General features: G+C 31.2%; 8 protein-coding genes across 9 annotated transcripts in view; 3 read left to right on the plus strand and 5 right to left on the minus strand.

The window, feature by feature from the left end:
* Nucleotides 1-811: 811 nt before the first annotated feature.
* On the minus strand, nucleotides 812-4,085 carry Golgin84 (golgin A5). Its single transcript, XM_076380802.1, has 8 exons — nucleotides 3,779-4,085; nucleotides 3,343-3,516; nucleotides 2,743-3,179; nucleotides 2,224-2,665; nucleotides 1,947-2,151; nucleotides 1,635-1,874; nucleotides 1,350-1,568; nucleotides 812-1,269 (listed from the first exon to the last, which is right to left on the minus strand). The coding sequence occupies exons 2-8, from the start codon at nucleotides 3,486-3,488 to the stop codon at nucleotides 1,210-1,212; spliced, it is 1,749 nt and encodes a 582-aa protein (XP_076236917.1). The 5' UTR covers nucleotides 3,489-3,516; nucleotides 3,779-4,085; the 3' UTR covers nucleotides 812-1,209.
* A 189-nt stretch (nucleotides 4,086-4,274) lies between these two features.
* On the minus strand, nucleotides 4,275-5,961 carry Atpsynb (ATP synthase subunit b, mitochondrial). The gene is made up of 4 exons (XM_076379864.1): nucleotides 5,827-5,961; nucleotides 5,290-5,448; nucleotides 4,790-5,142; nucleotides 4,275-4,665 (listed from the first exon to the last, which is right to left on the minus strand). The coding sequence occupies exons 1-4, from the start codon at nucleotides 5,852-5,854 to the stop codon at nucleotides 4,489-4,491; spliced, it is 717 nt and encodes a 238-aa protein (XP_076235979.1). The 5' UTR covers nucleotides 5,855-5,961; the 3' UTR covers nucleotides 4,275-4,488.
* A 456-nt stretch (nucleotides 5,962-6,417) lies between these two features.
* Nucleotides 6,418-9,566, plus strand: Vang (Strabismus domain-containing protein Vang). 2 transcript variants are annotated; one of them, XM_076380269.1, is made up of 5 exons: nucleotides 6,418-6,485; nucleotides 6,638-6,857; nucleotides 7,073-7,664; nucleotides 7,779-7,937; nucleotides 8,018-9,566. In XM_076380269.1, exons 2-5 carry the CDS (start codon nucleotides 6,727-6,729, stop codon nucleotides 8,852-8,854), a joined length of 1,719 nt encoding a protein of 572 aa, XP_076236384.1. In that variant the 5' UTR covers nucleotides 6,418-6,485; nucleotides 6,638-6,726; the 3' UTR covers nucleotides 8,855-9,566. The 2 variants fall into 2 exon arrangements, with proteins under 2 accessions (XP_076236384.1, XP_076236383.1); XM_076380268.1 differs by having other exon boundaries at nucleotides 6,422-6,857.
* Nucleotides 9,567-11,342: 1,776 nt separating this feature from the next.
* Pfdn2 (prefoldin 2) lies at nucleotides 11,343-12,619 on the plus strand. Its single transcript, XM_076380322.1, has 3 exons — nucleotides 11,343-11,547; nucleotides 11,750-11,876; nucleotides 11,987-12,619. Exons 1-3 carry the CDS (start codon nucleotides 11,402-11,404, stop codon nucleotides 12,146-12,148), a joined length of 435 nt encoding a protein of 144 aa, XP_076236437.1. The 5' UTR covers nucleotides 11,343-11,401; the 3' UTR covers nucleotides 12,149-12,619.
* A 337-nt stretch (nucleotides 12,620-12,956) lies between these two features.
* Nucleotides 12,957-14,523, minus strand: LOC143180374 (polycomb protein EED). The gene has a single exon (XM_076380061.1). The coding sequence runs from the start codon at nucleotides 14,521-14,523 to the stop codon at nucleotides 13,240-13,242; it is 1,284 nt and encodes a 427-aa protein (XP_076236176.1). The 3' UTR covers nucleotides 12,957-13,239.
* Nucleotides 14,523-15,866, minus strand: LOC143180375 (uncharacterized). The gene is made up of 4 exons (XM_076380062.1): nucleotides 15,661-15,866; nucleotides 14,966-15,154; nucleotides 14,726-14,887; nucleotides 14,523-14,659 (listed from the first exon to the last, which is right to left on the minus strand). The coding sequence occupies exons 1-4, from the start codon at nucleotides 15,718-15,720 to the stop codon at nucleotides 14,564-14,566; spliced, it is 507 nt and encodes a 168-aa protein (XP_076236177.1). The 5' UTR covers nucleotides 15,721-15,866; the 3' UTR covers nucleotides 14,523-14,563.
* Nucleotides 15,867-16,160: 294 nt separating this feature from the next.
* On the plus strand, nucleotides 16,161-17,474 carry Mcts1 (malignant T-cell-amplified sequence 1 homolog). Its single transcript, XM_076380734.1, has 6 exons — nucleotides 16,161-16,459; nucleotides 16,537-16,689; nucleotides 16,762-16,862; nucleotides 16,968-17,101; nucleotides 17,185-17,252; nucleotides 17,334-17,474. Exons 1-6 carry the CDS (start codon nucleotides 16,449-16,451, stop codon nucleotides 17,413-17,415), a joined length of 549 nt encoding a protein of 182 aa, XP_076236849.1. The 5' UTR covers nucleotides 16,161-16,448; the 3' UTR covers nucleotides 17,416-17,474.
* The window catches only part of LOC143180774 (uncharacterized), a 3,577-nt gene continuing 2,392 nt past the window's right edge, over nucleotides 17,426-18,610 (minus strand). Inside the window, exon 10 of the mRNA XM_076380733.1 lies at nucleotides 17,426-18,610. This exon is cut by the window's right edge and continues 338 nt beyond it. Coding sequence (XP_076236848.1) covers nucleotides 17,719-18,610 — 892 coding nt within the window. The 3' untranslated portion in view covers nucleotides 17,426-17,718.

The raw sequence follows: 18,610 nt of genomic DNA on the forward strand, positions 1-18,610 counted from the left end.
TTGAAAGTTGTACCTAAGAATCATGTATATTCACTATATCCCAGTTATTATAGCAATAAACTTAACTGTAATTTATTCTGCTTAAGTATTACTTAAATTGGTAATACATGTAACTAGATTATACAATAACTGAAACTTCATGCAACATTTCGGTAAAATAATCTATCTTTATATAACTTTTGGAGCATAATATTAAGTTCCGAAAAAATTTGATCAATAACTTTTGCATTGTAGTAATTTAAAAATTCACAGAGGTGTAACATTAAATTTTAGATAGATCGCATTTTATGAACATATTTTCGATCATAGATGTATGGATGACAAATTAGATAAAATTTTATTATCGCGCTGACCAAATATTTATAAGAAATTTTAAAGTGTAATCAACTCAATACTTTCTGTGTACACCTCTATTCCTTAGCATATCAAATTATTTCTTTCCCTTTAATGTAGTATAGCCGATAGCGATAAGAATGAACCAAATCAAATATTAACAATCATACAAAACGATGTAAAGATAGTGATACGTGTGTAGTACACTTACATACTGCTTTTTGTAAAACTATATATGGAACATGTTTAAAATTCAATCATTACACAAGAATTACAACTGTCACAAAAATTTGTAAGTCTGCTAATTAAACCACTGTATGAAATTCCATTTTATTGTTTCAGTGTTATTTCTTTTAATATATTAATGTGTTACACAGTTATAACAAGATACTATCATATATTATTACAATATTAAATGAAAAAAATAAGCAGGATTTATTTCATGAAATATATGTATGACAAATATGGTATAATGAAGTACTTCATTGTTTATTTCTTTCCTTAATGTAAATTCATCTAAATACATTCATATTTAGCATTTTTATTATAATATTTACCTTTCTGTATAGTGAAAAAATAATGATCATTTGAATAAATAAGAATATTTATCCCTCAGTAATTGCAAATGTACAGTTTCTGCCTATATTAATAACAATTTTATATAAAGAGGTATACTATGTTAGTCAAATAATGAAATAGCATTATTTAAATGCATTTCAAAAAATTAATATATATTTAAAAGCTAATGTTATATATTATACTATATAGTTGATTAAAAAATCACCAACACAACATTTATGTAACATTGTGCATACTGTCTAGAATATCATATTTACAGAAACTTTTCATATTCTTTTATACTACAAATAAGAAATATTAGTGTGCTTCTGGTGATTGTGATAGAAGAACTACAATCACCCAAAATTGAAGTAATGCCTGTAGAAAATAAAAATACAATATCAAACTTTCGTTAATTACATTAACATGACAGTAATAATGTGTTCATAAGCACTTACTATATAAATTAACACTAGAATCCTTGCAAGTGGATATCTCCTTAGAAATACACCTGTACGAATACTAATAGCGTCCAACGAAGAATAAGCTCTTTTAACTCTCCTAGTAACTCCAGTATCAAATGGAGTTTCAATCAAAAACGTTGGTACCTGAGCCTTTGCATCATCTGTATCATTGATATTGTAAGTAACATTGCGTCGACTATTTCTGAATTCGTACTGCAAAAAAGAGCGTAAAAAATATACCGATAAAAACTGAGAATATTTATATCAACATTAACTCACTTCGATCTTTTCTAACTGCAGTCTTAAAGCGTTTCTTTCAGTTGTTAAACTCTCTAATGCCTGTTGCTTTGAAACCAGTGTTTGTGTGAGAGATGCTAATCTCGATTCTATTTCGCCATTCGGTGTTGTTGCTGCAGATAATTGCATTTTAAGTTTTGCAATTTCAGACTCGTTCTTTTGCAATTGTGTAGTGTAACCATTACGTTGACGAATTAGCTCGTCTTTTAACGTTCTTATTTCCTAAAAAAAAAATGATACCAATCGATTTCATCACACACAAGTGTGAATTACTGTAATAGATTATTAATGTACCTCTGAATGTAATCTCGCATCTTCTTCCACATCTAATCTCCTACGTCTTTCAGTTGCAAGGATTTCTTGAGTTTGTATATTGGCTTCAGTAGATTTTTGTCTCATTTTCTCTAATTTTACATCAGCGTTCATTAGTTCCTCGCGCACTACTCTTAACTGCTCAGAAATTTGTTGATTTTCGTCCCTAAGTACGTCACGTTCTTGTCTGTCATATAATTTAGTAAACGTTAAAAAATAATTAATTAAATGTTTCCTTAGTACGTATTATTAGATTTACCTTAATTGGTTTAATTCCATAATTGTCACGTCATCCATTCCTGTGGTCTCATTACATCTTAATTCCGCTATTAATTTTTCTTTTTCTTGTAACGTTTTTAGAGCTCTAGCTTTGTGTTGCTCCAAATCAGATCTGGTGGAATTTAATTCTGATCTAGTTCTCTCTAAGGCAGACTGTAATTCTACTGTTTGTTTAGATAACTGCACTTTCTCTGTATACAAAGATTGTAATTTCTCATTCAATACTACAATTTCTTTTTGGTGATCTGTTGCCTGTTTTCCAAGCAATTCATTCCGTTCTTCCAGATTTTTTTCTATTTCCTGTAAGTATTTTCTTATATGTTTATCAGGAGTATTTATTAATTTATCTGTTTCCATATCCTGTTTTTCTTCATGGTCATATTCCTCCTGCGCAGTATTAGATTCTCTTTCAAATTCATTTTCTAGAACAAGGAAAGTGAAACTTATCATCAGATTTTTAAATTTATACAAACCACGTAGGATTAAAATTATTATTTACCATTATTTACTACAATCTGTGAAACTTGATCTCTCACTACTCCATTGTTCAATTGGTGTATTCTTTTATGTTTATAGAAATTTTCATCCTTTACATTTGCATCATCAGAATTAACAACATCTGGAACATCTACAGATGTATATGCAAAACCGGAACTTGAAAAATCACTTTGGATTGATAACTCTGATATAGTATCTGTAGTATCTGTTGGATGTTCAACTACAAGTGATGAAGGTGTTGGAGGTGACATAGGCACTTCTGCCATACTTTTCTTTGGACTTGAATCAGGTGTATTCAGAAAAGTAAGAAGTTCCTCATCCTTAGACATAATAGAATTGGCTGCTAATGAGGACAGATTTGGTACTGAACGAATATAAGGAAATTGCTTTGGTGGTCCTGAAGCATATATTGAAGTTGTTCCTTCTTGTGTGTTAAGACTGAAATGTGTAAAATGTATTATTGTGTTTCAATTAGCCAGTGTATGCAATGAAAAAACAATAATGATAATACAATATCACATAATTTATTTTCGCAAACAATTAGTCTCAACATTACATTGTATAAAGAAACTTGAAATATTTGATAATTATTTATTTTTACCGTGATTCAGGAGGAATCCATGTAACTTCCTTCAATTGTGAGTGTGAAATTTCGTATTTATCTTTATTTAAAACTGCCGCGGTATTTTTATCAATTTTATTTAACAGATTTTCAGCCTTATCGGCTAGACCTGACAACCAGGCCATGTTCACAAAAAATTAGAGCGAAGACTTGCTATAAATTCAATGATGATTAGTAATTGATAAAATTTTTATCGTTAATTCAAACTAACATAACCTATAATACAATTTATAACCGTAATAAAGTTATAAAAAGTAAATTCATTATAATTCATTAATATTTAAATATCCCTTCTCGCTAATATTATTATAACAGTTTTGAATTTAAACTCGTAACTAACTGTCACAACTATTTCCCTATAGTGAATGACACTTGTCACTGACTTTCGTCAAACAGATACGAAACTGATACATACGTAACATATTATAAACTTTTGATTAGAATTTCAAAAGACATCTTAAGAGTTATCTATGTAGTATTTTATTTAATCAAGTAGAAGAGCTACACACACAACTATTTAGTTTAATGCAATTGTGTCACATAGTATATATATCAGACTATGCATGCTTACATGTAGATATCCAATCATATGTAATTTCATTCGTTCAATGACCACCAGTTGCGTGTGTTACAAGTAATTTCAAGTAATTTGTTTCCGTCTAATGTCATAATTTCATAAAAATTACACAATTTGTTTGTTTAATAATAATTTCAAACCTAGTTAACGCTAAATTTATAAAATAAATAAAATTAAAATAATATATCAAATGGAACTTTTTTGTATATTTAAGTAACTTTTTAGATTGCTTTCAAAGTGATTTTTCGAAAATCAAACATAAATAACATTTACTTATGTTATTCTTTTTAATATTTTTAAGAAAATTAAAATGGCTTTTAATACACATACAACATTGTTTTAATTATATTTATTTATATCGAAATGTTACGATTGTATAATATACAATGCTCTGATAAACAATAGGTCAGTAGCAATAGGTTTGTAATATTTTTGAGTACACTGTAATTGCATAGTATTCAACACAGTATTCTCCTTACTTCTTTTACAATGAACTAGTTTAGATTTAGTAAAAGTGTTTCTATTCCATCTAGTCCAATGATAAGTTTTTAAGCTTTTACAGCAAGAGCTTGGAGATCCTTAATGCACTGCTGCAAGTTAGCTTTCTCTTGGTCTGGAGTAATAGCTTTTAATACGTTGTTAACGATCCACTGTACCATGTGTTTCTGAGCAATTCTACGTTCGACTGCGTCTATTTGAGCGTGATAGTCAAGCCTTTTTTTGACCTGTAAATAAAATAGGCATAATTGTATAATTATATCATTAACGTGAATCTTATATAGCTGATTTTTCAAATACCAGTGATACTTAAAAGATATGCAGTACATTATCTCATTACAGATGCCTTACCTCATTGTAAACTTGCATCATTCGTTCTCTATAAGTAGCCTCTAATTGCATTAAAATATTCTGCCTTTTGATATCAAAGATCATTCTCTGTCCATCAAGACGCCATTTTTCAGTTTCATAAAATTTAATCATATCTTCATTCGCTTTTATTTCTTCTTCTCTTCCCTGATTAAGTGTACTCTCAGTTTCATCAATCTGTTTGTCTAGGTAAGCAGCAACATTGGGTCCAAATCTCTTTACAGCATATACACAAATTGTCAATAAAGAAAGTGCATTGTAAAACTCGTGCTCCAAAACGTAATATTCCTTAGATAGCAAAAATGTACCAAGGGTGACTGTGAATATGTATGGACCTAAACAGAAATAATGTTAAATTTTGATATTGTCATTCATATCATGTTAAACAAATTGTATAAATATCATTTGGCAGAAAATTATTTATACCTTTTCAAATAAACATTTTGTAATAAAAATATAAACAAAGAGAGTCATTAATTTACCTGTGACACCAGTTTTAGGGTAAAAGAATGTGAACCATTCTTCTGGAATGAAACCATGCCTTACTGGGGCTGGATGTATGGGACGTTTCTGACGTGGTACATCAGACATTGAAGGTGCTGTAGTCTGAATAGCACGCGTGGCTACAGATGCTACTTGAGCTATTTGAAACAAATAATAAAAACAGATAAACAATTTAGAATATTTAAGAAATTAACTATCTCTATATAGTCGCGAACAAAGCTGATAATTATAATTAACCATAACCCAAAATCAATTACTGATTTCCATGCATAAACGATGAATTATATTTAAACTAAACATATTCTATACAAAACTTTTAAACGGAAATATTGAAAGAATCACATTTTTTCAGTAAAATATCTTAAAAGCAATAGTATATTATTACATAATGGCAGAAATAATCGACATATACTTGACAATGACAGTTATAATATATTATAGAAAAGTCATCACCCTTAATGTCTATAAAATCTGTCCCTAAAATACTATTCGTTCACTTTCAAATTTTAACTCACCATTACGAAAAGCTAGTCTCGACAACATCTTGTCCTCAATACCACCTTACACTTCGATCTCGCTACCAGTGGCAGAAGACCACATGAAGTTAGATATACGATATCTCTCCTTGAAATAGTAATAGCACGGTGTATGTAGTATATAGTGCAGTACACTTTCGGTACACTATTATGACGTATGACGTCATTTGAACGCACTTGTGAACGCACCCTTCATTAGTTTATTAGCTTAATAACTTCTATATACAGTTTATGTCGTAAAGTAGCGTTTATAAACATTTTCATACCGAGATTCTGATTGATAAAACATTTGACAAAAGTATCACTGTAAAATGAATGCCAAGTACTTTGAATAATTAAATTATTTATACTTATTATTTTGCAACTATTTAAAGTTGCCTAAGAGTTTTGGTAGCAATTTAACTTAGTATTTTATACAGTATGAATAAATATAAAAATTTAAAAAAATGGTCGCCTCTCCATTGAAATATCCCTAGAGAATGCCATTTTTACCCTAGCAATTATCCTGGAATGTAGTAACGAGACAGTTAGAGGGGGTGGGAATAATAAACGTTAGGCGTGTCGGCGTCTGTTTTTTGATACATTCATAGAACATTCTATTAAAAAAGCAATCTCGACGAAATATTTGTTCCTGGATGGTACGAATTCGATTCCTTGAGGAGTTCGCTGTATACTTTATCATGTCGAGAGTGCAAAAGACTGTATGCACGAAGAATGCCTTTAAGACTCTCTATCCATAGCGTACCATTTTATGGTTCGACAAAGTTGCAATTTTACGATTTCGATATAGAAGTACGTATATGTGGTCGGTGTTCAGCTACGTGCGGAAGAGGGTATGTTCTTATGGGGTAGCAGGTGGGCGGTAGCCTTTGCCGGGGAATGGAGACGGAGAGCGTAAAATCGGGGGCTAGCGAGCATAGCCATAGCCATCATAGCAGGACTTCTCAAAAACATCATCGAACTCATAGTTCTAAATCTCATCACAGGCAACACTCTCATCGAAGTACTAGGTATTTTGATCTATTACAAAATTTATAATTTATATAAAATGCTTAGTCACTAGTGATGGAAATTAACTGGTGTCCATTCATTAGTCATTTCTTAAAAGTTTTTCATGAGACCAAAGTTGGAGCATGTAATTGCAACTTTAGTATTTTAGAGAATATCATTTATATACTAGTTGCAACATTTGTGGTTGCTTTAATGTGAATGCGTTTTGTTTAAGGACTAGTCGAAGTCAAAGGAAAGAAAGGCATAACTTAGATTCCAGCGAAATGGCACCCTTTCAGACAACCGTGAATGTAAGAGGCGATAGTGTCGATAACTTGGGTCAAGAAGTTATAGAAGTACAGATTTTACCTCAGGATGAGAACTGGGGTGAAAATACTACAGCTGTTACTGGAAATACATCTGATAGATCAGAATCGACTGAAGATGTGAGTCATTGGCCAAATGAGAATGATGGATCGTTTAGTTCCTGTAATCGATTTGTCAGTCCAGCTATAGCAATGATACTTGGACTGAGTGCCTTTCTTAGTCCTATAGCTATGGTTGTGTTGCCTAAGTTGGGATTTTTTCCTGACTCCACAACTGTTTTAACGATGCAACAGAAATTACAATTGTTATCTTGTAATGCAGAATGTAAAGGCCAATTACTAGGTTTAGCATTTAAGTTGGTGCTACTAGGTATTGGGAGTTGGGCTGTGTTTTTACGCCCACGAAATGCTACTATGCCACGTATATTCTTATTCAGAGCTGGAGTGTTGCTTCTTACCACATTGTGCATTAGTACCTATTGGCTATTTTATGTTGTTCAGGTACATTATTTTACATTTATACATATTAATCTTATATCAATTTATTTTTTTATAAAAAATGATTTTCTTCTAACTTGCACTACCATGTATTTATCTATTCTTATGCATTTTTAGGTCACTGAAAGTGCTAAGACTGCTGCTAATGGCGAAATAACAGAGTACAAAAATTTAGTGAATTATGCTGGCACTCTTGCTGATACCCTACTGTTCATACATTATATTGCTATATTACTTATTGAAATCCGGCATCAACAACCAATGTTTTATCTTAAGGTAAACATATTCTATTTTTATACATATTTTTACATTCTTTTTAATTGTGTTTTAATTATAAATTACTCTCGACGTTCAAGGTTGTAAGATCACCAGATGGTGAATCACGATCTTATGCGATTGGACAGTTATCGATACAACGGGCAGCAGTATGGGTGTTAGAGAGGTATTACACAGAGTTTCCTATTTATAATCCATACTTAGAAAGACTACCCGTATCAAAGTCTGGTAGAAAGCAGTCAAGTTTCAAATTCTATGAAGTTGATGGTGGCGTAACCAGCGGTGTCCAATCGAGAGGAGGTAGTGGCGATAGGGCAGTCATAACTACTCAAACTCGACGTAGAGATTCTAGCCATAATGAACGTTTTTATGAAGAACACGATTACGAACGTAGAGTAAGAAAGCGAAGAGCAAGATTAATCACTGCCGCTGAAGAAGCATTTGCACACATCAAACGTTTACACTCAGAGATAGATTCAACTCCAAATCCTGGTCCTATGGACCCTATGGAAGCTGCACAAGCAGTATTTCCATCTATGGCAAGAGCCTTACAAAAATATCTGAGAGTAACGCGACAACAACCGCGTCACTCAGTTGAATCGATATTAAATCGACTCGCGCGATGTTTGGCGCAGGATGCAGCACCACGTGCATTTTTAGAGCCCTTTTTCGTAACCAGTCCTGTTCTTTCGAACGAGAAAGAGAGACAAAAGCGCTCACACCATTGGGCGTTAGTCTGTGAGGGAGAATTACCTTCTCGACCTCTTGCTAATGGTTGCGAATTTCAGTTACGACAAGGTGAAGTAGCGCTTCTATGTACAGCATATCATTTACCTCACTTTCATCTTACAGAACAACTTGCGCATCCTAAATCAAATAAATTCCTATTGAGATTGAATTCCGAAACATCGGTCTAATAACGCTTTAGTTCAGTCATTATGTAATTACATTCTTATCGAACACAAAACTCACTAAGAATGAGTAGTTTTTTACTGTATATAATTGCAAAATGCTCTGCAGTACTAAATTTGTAAGTAATGTGAATTGAATATAATTATAGCGAACTGAATTTTCGATGCATATAGTATACAATATACGCGATAAAGTTTGTTTAGAATGTATTTTCGAATGGATAGAAATTTTGCAGACAAGATAGTTTTTTATGAAGAATCATAAAAATTGTTCACATCGATGACATTATTTATATTTTTTCTTTACTAGAAATAATCGATGAATGAAAAGACAATATAGTTTTTGCATTTATAGTTCCAGATAAAATACACAACTTCTCATACCATAAACGCACATTATTTATTTTATCGTGTTGCATATCATTTATAGGCAAACAAAATAAGCATATATAAATATCTTATAGTACTTTTGCCTAAAAAATGGAAAAAAGAAGCTTAGCTATTTTCTGATTATAATTAGGAGTATTGTACAAAACCATAAATGCTTTTACAAACATTGAACAAATGTTAAAAACTATAATTGAAACAGTGGTGTTCGAAAAGTGCATTGAAATTATGAACATCAGTATCATACTTTTCACATATTAAATATATGTAAACTTTTATGAAATATCTTTTTATTTATTTAATTTTGTTGTAGCAAAAGTTTTGATAAATGTGGTCGAAAAATATCAAAGTGAAATATTTTAAATGAAAGAGAGTACATTCCTGCAATACAATGATCTAATGTTTATTATGCATATATTTATGCATATACACAGTTACTACATATAAGAAAACCACATGACATCTGTATTTTACAATACAGTCAAAGATACATATTCTTCCATGACATTTTATTAAGTTTTTTTTTTTTATATATATATAATACTTTATATAATTGCAAGTAAAAATATGTTGTAATTAAATTTTTTTATAATTTATAAATGTAGTTATTTTTAAACTGCTTGTAACAATTAAGAACTTTACAGTTGTTGTACAAGTATATCAAGTACTTAAAGTATTTCTCTTAGCTTTCAAATATACAATTTTTTGTTGTGATAAAGAAACAAGACATTCGTTGAACAAACAGATGTCCTTTGAGTACTCAATTTATTTCGTATTGAAAATTCTGTTAAATTTGTTCCTTTTATTTTAATAGTTAAATATCTTGCCATTGTGATCAGTTTGCCTTTATTTATCATTGGCTACTATTGCTACTAAATCATAAATAATGTAACAGCCGTAAATTACCTGTAATATTTCCCATGTATAATTTTATGTACTCAATTCTGTTGAATGTGCTATTCATACCCAGTGTAACTATCAATATTCTGTTTATAGTAATATAGGTACTTTTTTTAATATTAAACTGTTATTATTTTACATGTTAATTTTACAAGGCTGATAGTATCCTACTGCATCTGTGACTTGACTTGCTACTGAAATATGTGTACAGTAAATAATATTCTACATTCATGTTGAAATATGTATATATGAAATATACATTGTACGAATATAACGAGGCAGTTAGTGTAACGGCCGAATATGCAATGCAAAAAAAGTTAATTGTTCTACTTCTTTTGCATTCATTCTCAATACCTAAATTGGTATAGATAAAGTATTATTTTATGTAATAAATTTAAATTCAAGATATGCCTAAAAAGTACTTAACATATCACGGTTAAATAATAAAAATAATGCGCATCGCTTGCCTCTGCTCATCAACCGTATTATTTAAGACTAGTAAATTAGGGGTACCTATGTAGAAAGATAAACAAATTTTCTATAATTTTACATTTTCGCAAGTATGCAATGTTGCTGTGTAAGTAGGTTTATATACAAACTTTTTATTTATGTGTGAGCGTGATGAATGTATTAATTGATAAACGCAATATACGTTTAATGTATGAACATTTAATTTTCTGATAGGTATATTTCATTTGGATGTGGTAAATCGAATCTCTTGTATTCTATGTATGTAGAACATTATACTTTAACGACTTAATTTTACAAGTTATTGTACGCACAAAATAGAATTCTACCGATAGCATAGAATTGAAACATAAGAAATAAAGAATTGAAATTGTTACTTCAAATTTTATTTATAAATGTCAAACCAGTTTATGAAAAATATTTCTCGCATGTAAGCCGTGTGTTTATAATAATATAGAAAATATGTAAAGCAAATGAATCTTATTTTTCATCAAAACATTTATTTCCTTTAAAATGATATAGTTATATAGTAAAACTATTATAACGAGATTTTAGATCCAAGATGTTTTGCTTCGTAAAAAAATATACCTGTAAATTATATTTACATGTAGCATAATTGTAAAAAGTTAATGAATAAATGTACATATCTAGTCATTTTTGCACGATACCATATAAAGCTCGAACTTAATTCATGTGGTTCTATATAAATCGATCTTAACTGGGAACATCGTCACGCGTGAAGAAGAATGTGAATCTCACGTATATGTATGCAGAAGAAAGCAGTTCAAAGCTCTTAACATGGATAGTGATAAAAAATCAGGAAAATCTTCGAAAGGTGCGAAGTTAAATGCTGAAATATTGTCTGAATTTCAAGCGCTTCGTAATGAGCAAAGATCAATGACTATTAAACTGTCAGAAATGGAAACGGAATTAAAGGAACACAAGTATGAATTTTCTAACCTATACTAAACGTTTTTGTTTCATGCTTGCATGTTTTAAACAAGCGGTGAAAAATTTCTAATAAATTTACATGTAATAAAGTCGTACCATAACTTCCATAAAAAAATATATAAATACAATGTCTTTTTAACCAACATAATAGTGTTTTACAATTTAAAATAAGTACATGTATTTAATGTGTTTTAGGATTGTAATTGATACACTAAAAGAAATAAAGGATCCACAGAGGAAGTGCTACAGATTAATAGGAGGTGTTTTGTGCGAACGTACAGTGAAAGATGTGATGCCTGAATTGGTAGAATGCGAACAAATGGTTATTTTTCTTTTTTCTTTGATAAATGAAATTAATCTTTTTATGACGTATAAACTTTAAAAATTTATGAATTTGAAAGATGAATTAAATGTATCTTCTTTGATTTGTAGCTAACTAAAGTTATAGAAAATCTTAATGAGCAATTATCAAAAAAAGGGATTGAAATAAACGCATTTAAGGAAAAGCACAATATCATAGTTGGAGAACAACATGGCCTATACAGACAAACTGGTGAAGACAAAGAAGCAAAAGCAAAGAGAGGCACCTGTTGATAATTCATTGTTAAGCGATTAGGCATAAAATCAAAATCTCTTGTTCATAATACATTTCACATTTACACATGAACCAACCTTTGGCTTAACTTATTTATTAAATCTCAGAAAATATTGTATATGATGCATATAAATATTCAATTTTTTAATAATTAGATACTTTGTATACAGAGAAATGTACTTCATTATTTTTGTTTGACAGTAGATAAACAGGAGATAAAAAAATAAAAAAAATACTACAAGTGTGATGAAAAACTTGTAGAAAGTACTTCACTAGCTGATCATTTGATATGAAAAAGATTAGATTTAATAGCAATACTTTGCTATATATTACTCATAATACTTTATATCAATATTCTGTATTTATCCTGCACTTTACCCTTAGCTATGTATCTATTTACTTACATGACCTAAGAATACATATTATTCATTATTATTAAATAAATGTGAAGCTTTCTTACTTGAAACAGCAAGCATTGTAAAATATTTTCATTTGCATGCTAACTATTAAGTTTAACAAATGACACTTGACCTTTTATAGGTATTAGGAGTTCTAAAATGAGTTTTTTAAAATAATTCTTATTTAGATTTTCTAATATTTTTCCATTTTTTTTGAGAAAATTATAATAATTTTAAGTAATGTGTACTTTATAAAAAAAAAAAAAAATATTTAAATGCTTATACAGAGTAGGTTTATATTATGAAATTATTATTATTAATATTACTGTACAAATTTAAGAAATATATTGTACGAGAAGGCATCGAAATATACATTGTAATTATATAATATAAATATGATTATGTTTAATCTTACTTTACAAGTGCCTGTATCAAAAATGAATTCCACATTTTTATAAAATACTAAAAATGCTGAGAACAATAAGTATAAATATTTCAATTTTAACTTTTTCATAAGCTATTTATGAATAGAAATTATTACAATCGATTTATCAATATTTTGTAAGGTGTTTCCAACACAGAATTCATTTAATTACGACTTGATGATTCTACATGTCAGATGATGATTAGTAAACATTGAATACAATTCATTCTGTAAATATAAAGGCACTATTTTATATATTATACAAAGATTAATGTTCACGGTTCCATCTCCATACAGTAGCATCGTCACAAACACATAGTAAAACTGAACCATCCCTACTTAAACTAGTTTGACGTATAGGTGCCGTGCACCTAGGATGTTGAAGTGAATAACAACGTGCCTGTCCAGGTTCGTCAACTTCTAAATCCCATACATATGTTCTGCCTACTTGATTCCCTAGAGCTATTGTACGTTGCCAAAAATCCATTGAAAATCGTATAAACCATATATCACACTCTTTAAACTCAAACCGGTGCAAGACAGTGGCACTTGTTTCTCCATTACGCATTTGGGAATCTTCAAGACGTCCTGGCTTCCAACAAACGATACAATTTTCGCAAGATTTACTTAAAATGAAGTCACCATACCATTTTACGCAATCAACGTAATTACGGTGAACATCGCGCGTAGTAAAGTCTGGAAAATGCTGAAGTATAGAATCAAAAGGTCTTCCATTACGACTAGGATTGCAATAATACGATTGCTTTATTGCTTCTTGCATATCTGGTTTGTCCAAAGACCACAGTTTTAACGCATGGTCCATACCACATGAAATAATACGTTCCCCTTTCATATCAAAATCTGCGCTTAAGACTTCATCCCTGTGACCTTCGACACCGCCGAATATTGCTATACATACATCAGTTTTTATATTCCACAGTCTAAGGGCATGATCTTTCGATGCTGAGAGTAATATGTTTGGGTCTTTAGGATGAATTTTTAATTCATTTATTGCATGACCATGTCCTATATAGTGTTTGATGCACGTCATAGTCACAGGACTAATAACCCTTACAACACCACGGGATCCTGCCACAGCTAGTAAGGGTTTTCCAGAGTCATCATAAGTCCATGTACATGTATAAAAATTCTCTTCTGGATCAGGATCTGCATAACACTGTCGTAATCTAATATTACCTCCCTCTGGGCATTCATAAATGCTTACTCTATTGCTTCCTACAGAAGCAAATATTAGTGGTTCCCCTTCTTTTAGGTGATGATTGAACTGTACTCCAAATAATGGCTGCCCATGATCTTCTTTGACGCTACAGCAGTACTTGTAAAGAGGTTTATCTGTACATGGTTTGTATTTTGCAGTCTTACTTCTACGCCGACCTTTTCTTTTATAACGAGCGCTTCGTGTAGGCGTATCACTACGATGAGTACCCGCTGTGGAATTACTACCAATACTGCATTCAGTCTCATCACTGTCATTTTCGCTATCCTCTTGACTAGAGGCATACGTTTGACCTTTGCTATTTGTCTTTTTCATTTTGATATTGAAATTCTAACTTTAGTAAAAAATTGTATATTTAAAAATTGATAACAGGAATGCCGCTTGTGATACCTAATGCAGCTTCTGTTAAATTTAGTATACTATCGCTTAATTCAGTACAATCTCGTGGCTCCTAGAAAAAATATTTGTCTTAATGTGGTACAATAATCATAAATTAAAGTCAATTATAGGAACTTACAGAAACATTAGCAGATAAAAATCGAATATTATATTTATCTCGTATTTTTGTCAATTTATGGGAGTTCAATCCCATAATATTTGAAGCTCCCTTGCAGTTTACTAGACATACAGAACCAGAAATAATAAAATGTTCGTCTATGAGACCTATGTTTGCTTGTACCTTGAAAAATTATTTAATTTCATATTAGTGCACTTAGTTATTATGGTTAGATTTATATAATATAAAACGAGTACTTACTTCAAGCATAGAGCAAGAAGTTTTCCAATCGAAAACAAAGACAATGAAGTCCAAGTCAGAATTTAAATTGTACTTTATAACTTCAGTAACAAATTCACACCGATGCACTACAATATGCCATTTTCTTGTTTTTGCACTTTGATGCAATCCTTCAGAAACTATGTCACATAATTCTTTTGGGCCTATTACCTGCAACAATCCTTAACATTATTAATACCATTTCAAAGCTGAGTGTGTACTACAAACATCAACATAACCTTACAAAGCTTGAATCCACTCTTTTTGAAAAAAAATAACAGAAACATGTAAGAAAAATTATAAAAAATAATAATACAAGGTAGTAAAATAACACAGATAACATTCTATTTCAATGCAACAAAAATATTTGACTGCAGTTACGTCAAATTGTTCTGTGCAAATCATTGCATACATGCATTTTAGATTATTTTATTCAAGTTAATATTTTAATATATTTAATAACGTTATAATTATACAATCTTTCGAATTAAAGTAAATATGAGTTCTAATTTATTGCAACAAAGGATAAAAAATATATAATATATTTTGTTTGTTTATATACGTATATAAATTTTTTGCTAATTAAACTAGTTACACATTTCCTGATAAATTTACCACTTACATTTAGAAAAAAAGGTTAAAGAATGCGGGAAAAAATATAAGTATTATACACGCACCAAAAATGAAATCAGACAATCGTATCGACGTTTACCAAACTTAGTGAGAAACCCCGCCATGTCTCATTTTTAATGCAACATGGAAACAGAAATTCAAAACTTAAAAACAGGAACCACGTATCACCTGCGAATCAAACTTAAACTGTATGACGCCGAATGACGCCTAACCAAAAATTAAAATGTATACACTGCATTTTTCTTTTTGTACTTAATAAATTACAATTTCAGTATATTTAGCTTTAAATATGTAATTAGGAATTAATATTGCTGCTATTATGTTCAATAAATATAAAATTAAAATTTCTTCATTAGAAAAATTGATTAGTGCATGACTTGTGTATGTACGTAACATTATTTAGTAGAAGTTTATTATACGTACATAAATTTCGTATGTGTATGTATTGATCTTTGTATACCGTGTTCAGTAAATCTCTATGCGATTGACAAGATGAAACATTAATTGTATTATTATACGTACAAATTTAAATTGAACAATATTAAGTTAGTTTAGTTTTCAAAGTTATTTTGCACGTAAATGAAGAAAATAATAAAATAACTTTGTTTTACATTCATTATTTTTTTCTTTAAAAAGTCAGTTTCTTGTCTATAATTTACAGGACACCCTATATATTCGATGGTACTGTAGCGTGTTTTACAGTATACAAGTCACACCGGTTGGCATTGAATGTTTTACGAGAACATTTTCATTAAAATTTGTCTAATTGAATGTATCGTTTAATTGTTAACAATTCTTTAACGTGTAATATTATTTTATAAAAAGAAAGAAGATGTTTAAAAAGTATGTACGTCATTGTTATATTAAGAAGGCATAACCTTTGTTCAATAATAAATACGTTTTATTCAATATGTTACTAGATTTGATGAAAAAGACAGCGTTTCTGGCATACAGCAATTAAAGTCGTCAGTCCAGAAAGGAATTCGTTCAAAACTTTTAGAACTTTATCCTCATTTGGAGAGTCACGTGGACGCTATAATCCCGAAGAAAGATGCCTTTCGAATCGTAAAATGGTAAGATTGCTTTAATGAGTATTTGCAATTTGTCAACGAAGAAATTTATCAGTATTTAATTTTACATCCCAGTCACGATCACATAGAGATTATAGTAAACGGTGCGGGAGATCTTTTGTTTTTCCGACAACGTGAAGGACCATGGATGCCTACTTTAAGATTATTACATAAATGTAAGTAACACATGTTTCACGTCAATTTCACTATACATAAGTTATCAACAAAATTCTTTATATTTTGTGTACTTTATTATACTTTCATGCTTGTAAAAATTTTAGATCCATTTTTTTTACCAATGGAACAAGTTGATAAAGGTGCTATCCGGTTCGTTCTTAGCGGAGCAAATATTATGTGTCCAGGTTTAACGTCGAAAGGTGCTAAGATGACACCTGTAGAAAAGGGAACAGTAGTTGTATCCTTTGTCAGATTAATATGTCTATAGTTTATCAGTTTGAAAACTGTGAATCTATTAAGTTCTTAACTTAAAACATATAGGCTGTCATGGCAGAGGGTAAGCAACATGCTTTAGCTGTTGGTGTTACTACATTGTCAACAGAAGATATGTAAGTATACTGGATCCATCAGATTTTAATACATGAATTATGTAAAAAGTGCTTAGTGCATTATAATGATGTACTTTACAGAGTTAAAGTGAACAAGGGAGTAGGCATAGAAAATTGTCATTATTTAAATGACGGTCTGTGGCAAATGAAACCTGTGAAGTAAAAGACTGATGTACATTCAATGTCCAAGATTTAATAATATACGAACATCCTCTTTGTTGTACAAATGTATTCTCTGGCATTTTTCAAGACCAATAATGTCAAGCTGTGAAGTGATGGTTCTAATCATAATATTGCTACTCTAAATAAAAAAAAGATCATTAATGCATTTGTATTGTACAAAGTGAATGAATGTGACAATTTTATTATAACTGTTTAAATGCCTCAATATTATCCAAATGTAATTCTACAGTTTACATAAAATCAAAGGAAACTATAAATAGATGTATGTGATTACAACAAATAATCAACCAGATCCTGATTTAATATCTACTTGGCCTTCTTGATTCTCTGAAGAAACGGAACGTTCGTTTTCACAGTGTCCTGATGCCGGGGAATAAGATGAATTACTAGCATCAGAAGTTGGTGCAGAAGCGGTATTCGAACCAGGTACACTGTTGTTGCTAGTATTATTTTCTCCAATAGTGTGAGGAGATTGTGGATGATAGTGAGGACTGTGCGGACTGTGAGGACCATGAGCGTGAGGTCGACCCATATGTGGTGAATATTGCGAATATGGTTGATAGTATGGGTGTGCATACTGAGGATAGGGTTGGTGATATGATTGCTGCTGAGAGTATGTATAAGACGGGTGTGGAGGTCTCGGAGCTAATGGTACGTTCTGAGCTTGTTGGGTTGGCCCTGGTTGATACTGTTGACCATAGCCTTGGTTCGGTGGAATCATTTGAGGTGGATGCGGATTAGAAACTGGTCCATGAGGTGGAAGCACCTGAGTTCCCTGATTTCCTTGTGATCCTTGATGAGGTGACATCGAATGATTGCCTAGCATTCCTTGCTGATGAGGAGCGTGTTGCAGAGGAGCTGGCGAAGAAACAGGTGGCATAGTCGGTGGTGCATTTCCACTTGGATTCGCATTTGCAGGCGCACTTGTATTCATATTAACAGCTGCTGTTGTCGTTGTAGGTTGCTGAGGTTGCAAAGGGGGTGGTTGCTGCTGTTGGGCCGATGGTTGTTGTGGATGTTGTTGATGTTGTGGAGGCTGTTGATGAGACTGAGGTGTTTGCTGCTGATGTTGTTGAGGCGGCGGTGGTTGCTGCTGGGGCTGTGGAGGTGGCGGCTGCTGTTGCTGCAATGATGGCGGTGGTGTTTGTTGCTGCTGCTGCTGCTGCTGCTGTTGT

This window comes from Calliopsis andreniformis, chromosome 6 (genome assembly GCF_051401765.1).
Source record: "Calliopsis andreniformis isolate RMS-2024a chromosome 6, iyCalAndr_principal, whole genome shotgun sequence".
NCBI lineage: Eukaryota > Metazoa > Arthropoda > Insecta > Hymenoptera > Andrenidae > Calliopsis > Calliopsis andreniformis.